Below are 13,464 nucleotides of genomic sequence, written 5' to 3'. Positions count from 1 at the left end.
ACTTCCAGTTGCCTCCTACAAAGAGTGACCACCATTACCTACTCTACTTACCAGTCCAGAAGATATATATTGTCATGGTTTATTCAGGCTGCTGTAACAAAATACCATAGACTGGGTAAACCATGAACAACAGGAATTTATTTCTCACAAGTCCAGAGACTGGGAAGTCTAAAATCAAGACAATGGATTTGGTGTCTCATATGGAACTTGTTTTCAGTTTCCAAGATGTTGCCTTCTTGCTATGTCCATGGCAGAAGGGTAAAAAGGGATAAACTTTCTCCCTTTTTGAGAAAAGGATTTTTCTCAAATCGTTTTCTAAGGGAATTATTCCTTCATAGTTTAACCATTTGTTAAAGGCTTTTGGAGGGACAAAAAAAAAATTAAAACCATAGCACAATCATATGAACAAATACACATTATTTGTCTCCATCTCTCCCCCTGCCCTTCTCTTTACTCTTTAAAACACATGATAGCATACTGTTATTTTTTTTGCAAAAAATATTTTGTAAAAAAAATCTGCTTTTTTCACTTAACAATATTTATCACTTACTAGCATAGTCAGATCTACTTCAATATTCTAATGCTTTCAAAAATGCCAGTCCATTCCACTTCCAAATAATCAGACATGATTTCTCTCTTATCATATGATATTAGCTTTTCAACATTATTAAATGCTGCTGCTGATATCCTTTGTATATGTGTAATTTTGGATAGTTTGGAGAAGTTCCTGCATGATCCAGGGCCTGTATACATGAAAATTTGACAGATACTGACAAAATTATTTTTGAAAATACTTGTGTCCATTTATTTCTCCATTAGAAACAAATGAAAGTGCCTTAGCATGAGTGTGTTATCAAAAAATTTTATCTTCACTAATTCCATGACTTAAAAGTTGTTTTTTTATATGTCTTATTTTTCTTTATCATATTTGAAGTGAAGTTGAATGCCTTTTAAAATGTTTAGAGCCATGTGAGTTTTTTTCCTGTGAATTGTCAAGACATTCAGGCCATTTTCCTGCACAATTATTCTTTATGCTATTGTTTATAGAAGCTTTCTATATATTAAGTAAATCTGCCCCTTGGGTGATGAGTTCCAAATATTTTGTTTTGCTTTTTATTTTGCTTGTGGAATCTTTATCTTTTTCTATGTAGAACTTTCAAGTTTTACACAAATTTTTCATTTTATATAGTTGAATTTGTAGATCTTTTTTTTTTAAATTTGTGTCACACTGGATAGTCTTTACCTACTCTGAGATTTACAACAAAACATACAAAAGAAAATAATTCTCATGATTTTGTTTAGAAACCTGGGTTTTGAGGTTTTTCACATGCAATTTTAATGGTTTACCTTGTACAGTCTTTTAGGATTTGAGTTCATTTTGTCATTATTATTCTTTTATATTGTTTTGTTTGGTACTATTATTTTCTAATATTAGAAAGAAAACAATGTAGGAACACGTTCTCTAGCTACATCCTAATTCTATACTCCCTTTTATAATAAAATCTCTTGAAAGAGTCATATATACTCACTGTCTCTATTTCCTCTACTTCAAATATATGTGATATATGTATACCATTGTTTTTACTTTGTAATGCTTCACAGACAGCCAATAATATTTAATGGGTGGAAGAGTTTCAAAGAAAAAAGTGAACACCTGGATACCTATAACCAGCCTACAAAGTAGAATATTAATAATATTACTGCCATTCAGGTATGTGCTTTCTCAACCCCAGCCCTTTCTTTCTCCACACCTCAAGAATGGCCATGATCCTGATTTATCACAATCCAATTCTCTTTCTTAAAAATGTTAAAATTAATCTAACTTAAAAATGTTGCTCCACATGTGAGATCCCCAGGACTAACTTCATGGGCATGCACACAATGCAGTTGCACAGTTTGGCACTCAAAAGGAGACCCTGTGGTGGCTATTTAATACTCTCTGATTGCCCTCTTGAAATTCATAATACTGTTATCCTATCCTTTTGGTTTCGTGAGTGGAGTTGACAGGACATGAGAGCATGCTCTTGGGTTTGGATCCTCAGTTTGTGTGGTCCTCCCGCCTTTTTCCACCTTCCCTGGGGTAGGTTTGTACACCTGCTCCCCTGCCCTAGTTCAGTGGCTACTGCTACCCTTCACTCTTGGCAGTAGCCTGGGTGTAGGAAAGGGGAAGATCAATGAATCTTGTTAATATCACTGTCCATCTCCACATTGCCAAATTCAATATTAAAATTTTAATCTTTTTTCTTGCTCATTAAGATGCCCCAGATTTCACCTTTTCTCTATATATCCTCATTCCTTAGGGTGAATTTGTTCCATTTTAGTGCTTAGAATACTATTTATACAATGATTCCAAAATCTCTATCTTTCCCTAAACTCCATACTTAAATACCAATTGGTTTCTGGTCATCTCTAATTGGATGTCTTCAACAACTAAAACTTCACAAAATTGAACCCTTGATTACTTCCCCCATCCCAAACCCAATACCTCCCTCCTTTCTCGAAAATAACCAGTCATCCAGTTGCACAGGAAAAATATTTAGAATTTTTGTTGCATGTTTCATCCCCTATATCTAATCAATCAGCAAATTCTCTTGGCTTCACCTTCAATATATATTTATAATCTCACCTTCACTCACCATTCCCACTGCTATGACAAGTACATGCTTAGTTGGAAACCAGAGGGGTTGTTTAGGGATTGGGTAAAGCATAAACTCAAACCCATCATTGTCACTTATGCTTCAACTCCATGTTCTTCATTATTCTCACCTGTAAGGTGGGAATGATCATAGTAACCCCCTCACAAAGCTTTGATAGGATTAAATATGTTAATATATGTGAAGCTCCTTGAGATAGCTATTGTTCCTCTGTTATAATCATCATCATCATCATCTCAATAATTTTTACCCTTGTTTATTCTTAATCCTACAGATTTCTTCCTATTTGTACTTTGTACAGCAAGCCAAAGGGATCCTTTAAAGTGTAATTATGTCACTCATTCCCAAAGGTCTGAATGACTTACAAGAACACTTGGAATGAAATCCAAAATTGTTATCATGGTATATTCGGTTCCGTTTGAACCATGCCCAGCTAACCTCTCCAATATCACGTTCTATTACTCTTCCATTAGCTCACAAAGTCTGATCAGTCTCTTTGTTTTCCTCAAACTCAGTGAACATGCTGCTATTTCAGAACCTTAGCACTTGATATTATCTCTACATGAAATGCCTTTCTTTAGATATTTCCATAGCTCTTTCCATCACTGTATCCAGGTCTCTACTTAATGACACACAGTCAAAAAAGACTTCTTTGACTGTATTACCTAAAGTAGCAGTTTCTATTCCTTAGTACTCTTTTTCCCCTTTTCCTATTTTATTTTTCTTCATGGCATTCACAATTCCTTAATATTATTATATGTTGTTTTTGTCTTTATTGCCTGTCTTTCCCATTAGAAAGTAAGTTCCACGTAGTCATAACTCCATCTTGTCTATTATTGGACATTTGATGACTGGAACAGTGCCTCACACATAATAGGAATTCAAAAATAACTGGGTTAATGAATGCATGAACTACATCTCTTGGAATTCCTCAGTGCAAGTCCTCTTCTCTATGTAAATGGGCTATTGGCTGCCTCCTGAGTTCTCATTACCCATGCCCCCTGTGGTGCTTTCCTCCTGGTCTAGAACTGCTGGAAAATTCTTCTCGACTACTCCCTCCAAATATTACTTCTCTCTCAAGGTCCATTTGAGACTCACCTATTTCATGAAAAATTTCCTCAGTCAAAACCAGAACAAAATCTACAACCTCTGAAGGCCTACTGCATTCATTATATATGTCCTTCATATCTGTCCTTCATTTTTGCCTTCCTAATTATATATCTTCACAAGTCTTTGATTAAAAACCCTTTCAGAAAGGATTCTGTGTCCTTCATTTGTCAAATTTCCAAAGTGCTCCATCTGTATGTTTATGATTAATGCTTATTTTTATAGGTTAGATATTAGGTGTCCCCCAAAAGCTCGTGTGTGAAATAATGCAAAGTAGTTTAGAGGAAAAATGACTGGGTTATGACAGCCTTAACCCAATCAGTGAATTAATCACATGTTGGGATTAACTGAGTAGTAACTGAGGGCAGGTAGGGTGTGTCTGGAGGAGGTGGGTCCCTGGGGGCATGCCTTTGGGTATACATTTTGGTGAGTGGAGTCTCTCTCTCAACTTTCTGATCATCATGAGAGGCACTTCCCTCTACCATACTCTTCCACCATTATGTTCTGCCTCACCTCAAGCCCTAAGGAATGGAGCAGGCTGTCTAGGGACTGAGACCTCTCAACCATGAACCCCCAAATAAACATTTATTCCCCTAAAATTGTTCTGGTCAGATCTTTAGAAAAAGCTGACTAAAACACTTATTGAATAAACAAATGAGAGAATGAATGAATGAAATTTAAAGGTGCCCTAGTATGTGAATAACAAGCTTTACACAAATTAGATTTATTGCAAACTTTGAGAAGGTTGTTATCAAAATGAAGATATATTCTTTATCTAGTACATTTTATTTTTCCTGACCCAGCTTATACCTTAAATCCTCCATCTCATGCATCCATTCATTCATAATGATACTAGCTACCATTTGAACTGTGTACTCTCCCTACATTGTTCAATTTTATATATATGAGGAAACTGGGTTTCAAAGAGGTTAAGCTCACATTCCAAAGGGGCAGTAGAAACACAAACAAGTAATTAGTAGACAATGTTAGATAGTAAGTAGAAAAAATTTATGGGCTGTCCTAAGAACCAATGAGATAAAGTACCCAACTCCACATACATTTGAAGAGGCTAGTGTGAGCAGAAAGGATTCACAGAAAAAAGTGACTTCTATTGAACTCTGATGAATGAGTGAAAATTATTTAGACAGGTGAAAAAGTCAAGAAAATAGCATGTAAAAAGTTCAGCAGCATGACATTAGAAAGAACAATTCCAGGGGGAAGACCGACACCTAGGAGCCACAGAGAAGATGCCTTTCAAAGCCTGGCCCGGACCCACCCGAGCCTATCGGATATGATTTCTCCAACACTTGCCACCCACCCTCTCTGCCCACTTCAGGAGGCACCTGAAGACTGGGAGAGAAGTTCCTTTTGGCAAAACGGAAACCAGCTAATGTAAGCCATGCCTACCCTGGTTCCAGGGGAGTCTCCAGCCAAACTGGGTCAAGGAGGTGAGTCTTCGACCACACTAGGACAAAGTGAATCCCCAACAAAAATGGCTAAAGGCGAGTGAGCACCCATGTTCATTGCCTGAGACCGAGGACGCCCCCATCTGCACTGGCTCAAGGTGATCCAGTCTCCAAATGCACTGACCTGGAGAGGGAGCTACACGATCTTGCCCGGCCTTGGAATGAGCTGCTGGTGGAGCCCATCCAAGTTCTTGAGGCCCTCCCCACTCCCCCATTTTCTTAAGCACACTTTTTTTTGATCTTCGGAACATCGATTTTATTATAAAGTTTTCGAGAAACAAAGTTATCAAGAAAAGCCTCTGCTCTTCCAGAAATATGGGGGAAAGGACAGAGAAGGGCCGTGCAGGGACCAGTGTCCCAGGGAGAAACAGTCTCTGGTGTCTCTCGCAGATGGGGGCAGAGGAAACTCCTGTTGTCCAGGCGGATCCACAGGTGCCTCTGGCTGCGCCTGGCGCAGAGAAGCCTGAGCCAGTTTGCACACCTGGCTCCTGCAGGGGTTTGGAGTCCATGGGACCCAGGCCCAGGCCCTGAGGTCTGGATGCGGAGAGCACAGCGTCCTCCGACTGCCGGTGGGGTGGTCTGACGCAGCTCTCCATCACATGGGAGCCACTCTCGCTCGGCCTCTGCCACGTTTCGGCTCTCTGGTCCCAGGAGCCCCTTCTTGGCTGCCACTTTGGGACTCACAGCAACACAGCTGGCGGAAGCAGGTGGCAAGCGTCCTAGCCACCCGCTTCCCAGGCCTTGGGCTGCCCTGTGGAGGTATCTTTGTGGGAATGGCTGGGCTTCTGGGGCGCAGGGGCAGGTGCAGGGGTCCTTTGGAGCAGCCAGCGGAGGTCGGTGCCAGCCAGGCTGGCCCTTCTGAGGTCCTTGTGCCCTGTGGGCTGGGCCTCCTGGGGAAGTCGATGGTCACAGGCCGAGGGGCAGGCGCGAAGGGCAAGCTCGCTGGTGCTCCTCCTCGGGAGGACGGAGCCATCGGAAGGGTGTGCGGGTCGCACAGGCTTCCCATTAAACGCGCAGCCCGCCCCCTGGCTCAGCTGGTGCCGAAGGATCAGGTAGGCGGCCGCGGCGTCATCAAACTTCCCCCGAGTCAGAGACACCCAGGCCTCGTAAGGGTCGTGACCCAAGTCCAACAGGGCTGCCATTATGGCGGGGTCTGGGCGTTTGGGGGGTGGCTCCCCATCCTGACGGGGGGAAGCCTCCTCACCCTCCCTCAGCCACGGGTGCTGGAGGACTTGCTCTACCGTCGGGCGCCGAGCCGGGTCCATGCTCAGCATGCTACGGATGAGGCTGCGTGCTTGGGGCGGAACGCGGTCAGGGATGTGGTACCTTCCCTCCAGGATCCGCCTCACCATCCCCGAGCGCAAGAGCGTCTTGAAGGGGCACCTTCCGGTCAACAGATAAAACAGGATGACGCCCAGGCTCCACACGTCCGCTGGGGGGCCCTCGTATTCCTGCCTCAGGAGGATTTCGGGAGCAAGGTAGGCCAGGGTGCCCCAGCACCAGCGCAGCTTCTGCCCAGGCCTGACCCTCAGGCTGAGGCCAAAGTCGATGAGCTTGCAGGTTCCAGCCGCATCCACCACGACGTTGGGCAACTTCAAGTCCAGGTGCACGACGCCCTGACCGTGGCAGTAGCCCACCGCCCCTGCGATCTGCCGGAATACCCTCCGCGCCTCCTCCGGCCGCATGCCCCCGGGCGGGATGTGCTTGAGCGGGCCCCGTTCAGCGAGCTCCATCACCAAGTAGACGTGCTCACGGGTTTCGATCACCTGGAACAGCTGGATCACGTTGGGGTGATCCAGCCACCTCATCACGCTGGCTTCGGAGAGGGCCGCCTTCCCCTTTACCTTCGGCAGCACTTTCACTGCAACCTCTGCCCCGGTGAGGAGATGGCGGGCTACCTGCACCTCGGCACACCCACCACGACCGATGGTCCTCAGGACCTCATAGCGGTCCCGGAAGGTCGTCTCTTCGCAGGAGCAGGGCCCCTGCAACGCTACACTAGTCTCTCTACTCTGCCTACGCATCCTGAGCAGGAACCCCACCTAAGGATGCTAGCTAAGAAGAAAAACAAACAAACAAACAAACAAAGAAAAAACCACAAACCAAACAAAACAACAAACCAAAATAAAAAATGAAAAAAACCCAAATCAAAAACACCAATATCCAAAGACCACAACCACCAACCGCCAACCACCAAACGCTCTAACTATCTGGGAGTCCGACAGGTCACCACCAAGAGCTTCCTGTACTTAATGGACAAAAACCCAGCTGTGGCCACCCGCTTATATACCGGCTGTTTCAGGTTCCCTCACAATGGCTCCTTGTGAGGTCAGAGAAGAAATGGCCCAATCAGGGGTGGCCAGAACCCCTGTGGTCATCTCATAGTGGGCCCCCAGGACCTTTCCCACTTCAGAAAAAGAAGAAGAATGAACTCTGGAAGCTTTTTGCTTTGGGGTAGTAGAGATAGATCCATGTCTGCTTGTTGAGAAATTAAAATTTGTACAACACTTTCATTCACTTTTCAATTTAAGTTCAGAAATCTGAAATAACATTTGGCTGTGGAAGACCTCAACATGTCTATACTCAAGGTATCCATCATCCCCTTTTCTTCCAACTCCAAATCACTGGTACCAAAAGGATGGTAGCAGCTCACTCACACGGTGACACTGTGCCACAATGTACACTGTGGAACATGCTACTAACACCTATGGGCATGAGAGGGAGGAAGGGCGCATCCAAATTTCCCTATAAAGTACTCAACGAATGTCTGAGTAGAAACCCTGCAACCCAAAATGCAGTGGGTTGACACATTCAAAGTGATAAGGAGAAAACGTGACAGCCAGAAATGCTGGAACCATCCAAAGTGTCCTTCCCATGGACTGAGACACGGAGGAGCCCAGGGTCCTCCCCCGGCTACTGTAACAGAAGACCTCCCACTGGGTAATACACAGTAGCAGAACTAACCTCTCCCAGCTGTACAGGACTGGCAAGATCAAGGCCAAAGAACTCCACTGCCCTATCCTCGCATGATGGAAGGGGCAGGAGGGTGGAACTCATTCTCTCCTGCACCCCCTTCCACCACCCAAGATCCTGCCTACTGAACCCAGGGTCTTCCACGTTTTAGGAAAGCACTCTCCCCCTGAGGTACATCCCCAGCTTTTTGAGACGAGGTCTCACTGACGTGCTGAGGGCTGTGCTGAGTGTGTGATCCTCCCCCTCAGGGGCCCTGGAAGATGGGCTCGCAGCCTGTCATGGTTTGCACAGGACATATTCTCTCTCAAAGGTTCTCTGTTAATGCAGGAGGATTCTGAGGTCCAATGATTGGCTTGTGAGAGCTGTAACCCAATGAAGACCCTCCTCTTTTCAATGGAGTTCCCGGTGGTGACCCTACACAGGCAGAGTGTGACTGGAGGAGGTGTGGCGATAAATGGCCATGTCCTGGAGGGGTGCTTCTGCTCTCTGGCTCCTTTCCCACTCTCTGCTTCGAGCTTTCATATAGGAAACAGTTCTCCTCTGCTGGCCCCTTTCCCACAGTGTGCCCCCTCACCTTTGGCCCACAGCGATACTGTGGGCCATGTCTGGACCCAGACCTCTGAAATCATGACCCTGAATCACATTCTCCTTCCCTAGGCTCTTCTTTCAGGTGGTGGGTGTACTATCAGTGACTGACAGATCTAACCAACAGGTACCTGGCACTGAGGACTCCATTACGTGTTGCTCATGCCCCGAGATCTGCATGATTCTGAATTTAAAGGGATGAACTACTTACTCTGGTGGAGGGAATTTTGGGATGGCACAGCACATTCAGTCACTGGCAACGGATGTTACCGGCGGACTTTGGCCTGGTTTGCCATGAATGGGGAGCAGCGTTAAAGCCAAAGCACTTTAAAAGCTTGCCGCTGAGCCAGAAAAGTGCACGTGTACATGAGGCTAGGAAGACAAGCTTCTTGAAGAGGTTGCAGCCTTGAAGAGATACTAAGTGCTTTGCACAGACACCCTAGGCAAGATGCCTCGAGGACCTCTCAGCTATGTGTAAGCCCGCACCCACCAAGGGCTCCAGGGTACGCAGGAGAATACTTTTCCAGAGAGTCAGCACAGGGCACTGCTGGCACAGGGTTGCCTACAGATTGTTTCACCATGCAGGGCACCACTGACACTCAGAGGCCACTTCAGCCTTCATTCCAGCCTATGACAGTGACAACACCACGCACACACATGGTACACGGTGACATGGGTAAGCGAGGAGGATCAGAATGCAGCTGTGTAGGGGAGTAATGTGTCTGCGTTACTGAAGTTACACTGCCACACGTTCACATCAGAGTGGTCTCTCTCTCTCACTAAACTGTCGGCCCGCGAGAAACTACAAAACATACCCAAGATGAAAGGTAAGGAAATTCACATATTTCACATCAAAACCAACCTCCACAGGACAGAAAATTGATCACATAAAGACACCAGTGCAATGGGAGCAGCAAACCAGGCTGCTCTCCTTATAAGGACACAAGTCCCACTGACCCATAGCAACCCTGCCCTCCTCATAATGGGCACGTTGCTCCCACTACTACCTTATGACCTCATCCTGAGGGAATTTCATCCTCACAATGCCATTTCTCGGAAAAAGGCCTCATTTCTAGGTGGGGGGTTAGGAGCTAAACATAAGATTTGAGGGATGTAATTTACACCCAAACGCTAACTCTTCCTCCTATTTTTCCTGTGTTTTATTATTTCAATCCGTGGAAGTTGGAATTGTGTCACACCACAATCCTACATCAGCCCATACGATCATAGGATGTCTGGGCCTGTGCTATCTAGGGATTAAAAAAAAAGAAAGAAGAATTCCATTGAGGTGATAGCATCTAACACCTTCTGACTCTTCCCATGACACTGTGGGTGCTTTTATCACAAGCACTTAATATGCCATATTGTGACTGTGAGTGCAGGAATCTGTTTCTATTATTAGATAATATTCTCTTCATCTATGTAAGTATTCTTGTGCCTGATGCTGAGTTCATATTCCCCAACTTCTGGATGGTTAGGCAGCTACCAAGACTGCTGGCTGGATGGGTACATTGAGATTCCAATTCTGGCTTAGCCTTTTTAGGGCATCTCCCTGTAATTAGACATGTCTCAGAAAAAGTCACAGAGTGATGTGAACAGGAAGGAAGAAGTTATTATACATACAGCAGAACTGGGCAAGTTCTGAGGCCTCAGACCAAGCACAGTTAGGTATCAGGTCCTGGAGGATAGCTCCATCTGTAATAGGTCCACTCATTAATCTGAACCTCTCTGTAGATTGAGAAATAACAAGATATGATTAAGAATATCTGAATTGGAAGATGCTATGAATATAAATTATGCTTATTCTATGAAAATCAGAGAATCCAAAATGCCTTGGTTGACTAATTAAAGTATCTTTCTATTTTCTAATTCCTTTCCTTTCTAACTGCAGGGTGACTGCTGGCAAGAGCTGCCCTCCACTGCCAGCTTCTGCACAAAGTCAAGAAATCAACATTATAATCATGCATTGTTTCCATAGCAAGCACTCCCACAGCTCCAAGCAAAACAGCACTTTCTAGATCCTGCCAGAGTGTATGTGGCAAAGAAAGATTAATTAGCCACTCACTAATTGACAGTATTTCCCACTACATCTGCTTGTGCCTGATGTGAGTTAAATGTCTTCATTTAAATGCTTAAGCTGACTGAACATTTATAAATTTAGTGTCCCTTTGCAAACACCAGAGACACCTGATACCTGGGTTCCCTCTCTTTAGACAGTGAGAGATGTTGCTGTGGGATTACAGGTTGGGGGCAGAGTTGGAGTCCAGTGGAGTAGGGATATAAGATATCGGTCTAGTTCTTCAATAACCTGCCATGTGGCTGACCAACCACACTACCCCTCTGGAATTCTCTTCTTGCTCAGTAGTTAGACGAAACCACTCGTTCTCTATGTTTCTCAAAATTCTAGAGATTCCAGATCTCTTATACTTTACAACAGCGCTGTTTAATAGACTCATTTTGTTTTGTTTTGTTTTGTTTTGGCAAATAGAACTTTCTTCCTGCAATTATGGAACTATACTACAACCATGCAGTCCAATTTGTGGTTATTATGTGCCTGAAATGTGACTAGCGTGACTGAGAAATGGAATTTAAAATATTATTTAATTTTAATTAATTTAAATTTAAATGACCCCATGTGGTATGTGGCTACCATAACAGACAAAGTAGCTCTGGGAGGGTCTGACTTGAGTCTAAATAGAGAGGGTCCAGAATGTCTCTACTTTTGTTTCAATCAGAATACATCTGGCTTTCCCTATTCTCAATAATGTGTGTCCATGATAGTTTACCCTGAACAAGGTAAACAAGTTACACTAAGCATGTTTAGAAACTATTAGGCTAAATAATCTCCAAGGCTCTTAAACTCTGAAAGATACTAGTCCTGGATTCCTAACTTTACTTTTTATTCAGACAGATCAAAACACACTCACCTGAGTGTGGAGAAAAAAGAAGTCAGCCTGACCAATTGTCACAACCCACTTTGCCTGACATGGGGGAAGATGTTAATGAAACAGATGTGTCCTCAATTAAAGAGCATCCTGATCTTTTGACACGGCAAAGGCCTTCCTTAATGCTTGTAACTGCCCTACCCAATTTGTTACCAGGAACTGCTCATGACCTTTGGGGCTTTGACTGGTCCTGCATACTCAGACTATGGATAGAAAAGGGACCAGAAGCCAGGAAAAAATATGAATGAAGTTAATTTTCCCAGTCTTTTAAGTCTCTATTCCTGCACAGCTGAGAAGGAGAAGCTTAGGATTTGCCAAGTAAGATGTTCAGAGTTTTGTCAAAGTTACCCCAGGACTCCTGGAAGCTCCAAGGCCAATGGTTCTGTGAATGCAACTTATGGTGACTTTTGCTGGGGGTTGAGATGGGAGTGGTGATGGAGCATGTGTGTGCATCTGCTACTGGATGATGGTGGTCAAAGCAGAGTCATACATAGTGAGGTTTTGGGTGGGGGGACTATGTCAAAGTGTGATCCTTGAAATAGGAGCCCAAGCAGTTTACCAACTAAGAGATAAGACTCTTCCCTGAGGAAGAGCAAGGGACATAGTTTAGAGCATTTCATATCTCAGAATCACCTATGAAATGGACAAGCCACACAGTGCAAGGCTTATCTCATAGAAAGGGTCAATACCTCTATCTATAACTCTTGGAGAGAAGGAAGGGAAGATTACACAGTTTCTAGAGCAGTCATGCAGGTAAGGGGTTATAGGAAAGGAATATTAAAACTCCCTCTGTGAAGTGAAAGCTCACACAGTCCTTCCATTATGCTTCCCCAGACTCCCTTAAGCTTTTCCCCAGACAAAGGTAAGTAACCACCAGTAACCTTCCAGAAAGCTTCTGCAAGAGGAAAAGGCTGTGATTTTCCATTTTTCCCAACCACACTAAAATAAACAGTAGGACCTGTTTAAGTCAATATTTTAGCCAAAGAATACAACTGTGAGAACCATCTTACTCTATATATTTTCTCAACCCTTCCTTCCCACTTAGACACTAAATTTTTGGCAGAAGTTTTGTCTTTCATCATGAATTTAGTATAGTATTTCATAAAAATACATAGTGTGGCATTTTGAAGAGGATCAGCCACAAAAGTGTCATTTTCTGTTCACTTTCCTTGGTTGTCTTTTGTTGCAGATTTAACATGTTAACTCAATTTCACAAAGCAAACTATAGAAATAATCATCTAAAGACATTAAATCACAACCATGCCTACTTCCTTCTCTCCTGCATTCTGGCTTCCTTCATCTGAGATAGCCATCTACATCCCTGTTAAACACACAGCAAATGGTCACCCTTATCTCCTCCATTCCACCAACATGAATATTCTTCACAACCAGTTAAATAGAAAGATAAGGTCTGAGGACTGGCAGTTATCCTGTTGTTTGGTTTGCAAGAGCATCACAATCTTCCTAACTTGCTTTCTAACTTTTCATCCAAGCAGCAAGCTCAGAGGGCTGTAATGAATTCCTCAGGATTTTCCTTCAGGAAAAAAAAAAAGTTGGTAAGATACCAAAAACTATCCCCGCAGAGATGTCTACTAAGACTCTCTCCTGAGAGTAATTGCCCTCAGCTGAGACTGCGCCCTGGCCCCAGCTTTGGTCAAGTTGATGATATGTCACCTGCTTAAGGTGTATCACCATTGAACTCGAATCCCTAGAGTAAGCATAACATTTCTTCAT

The 13,464-nt window shown here is 43.8% G+C and overlaps 1 protein-coding gene across 1 annotated transcript; it reads right to left on the bottom strand.

Moving 5' to 3' along the window:
• Nucleotides 1-5,946: 5,946 nt before the first annotated feature.
• On the bottom strand, nt 5,947-7,251 carry LOC124985576 (sperm motility kinase 2B-like). Its single transcript, XM_047554306.1, has one exon. The coding sequence runs from the start codon at nt 7,249-7,251 to the stop codon at nt 5,947-5,949; it is 1,305 nt and encodes a 434-aa protein (XP_047410262.1).
• Nucleotides 7,252-13,464: the final 6,213 nt, after the last annotated feature.

Source organism: Sciurus carolinensis, chromosome 5 (genome assembly GCF_902686445.1).
Source record: "Sciurus carolinensis chromosome 5, mSciCar1.2, whole genome shotgun sequence".
Taxonomy (NCBI): domain Eukaryota; kingdom Metazoa; phylum Chordata; class Mammalia; order Rodentia; family Sciuridae; genus Sciurus; species Sciurus carolinensis.
This window is presented reverse-complemented; position numbering and strand designations above follow the sequence as displayed.

Bases quoted from the DNA above. Each gene is read 5' to 3' on its own strand.
- LOC124985576 (XM_047554306.1), bottom strand. From the start codon at position 7,251: ATGCGTAGGCAGAGTAGAGAGACTAGTGTAGCGTTGCAGGGGCCCTGC.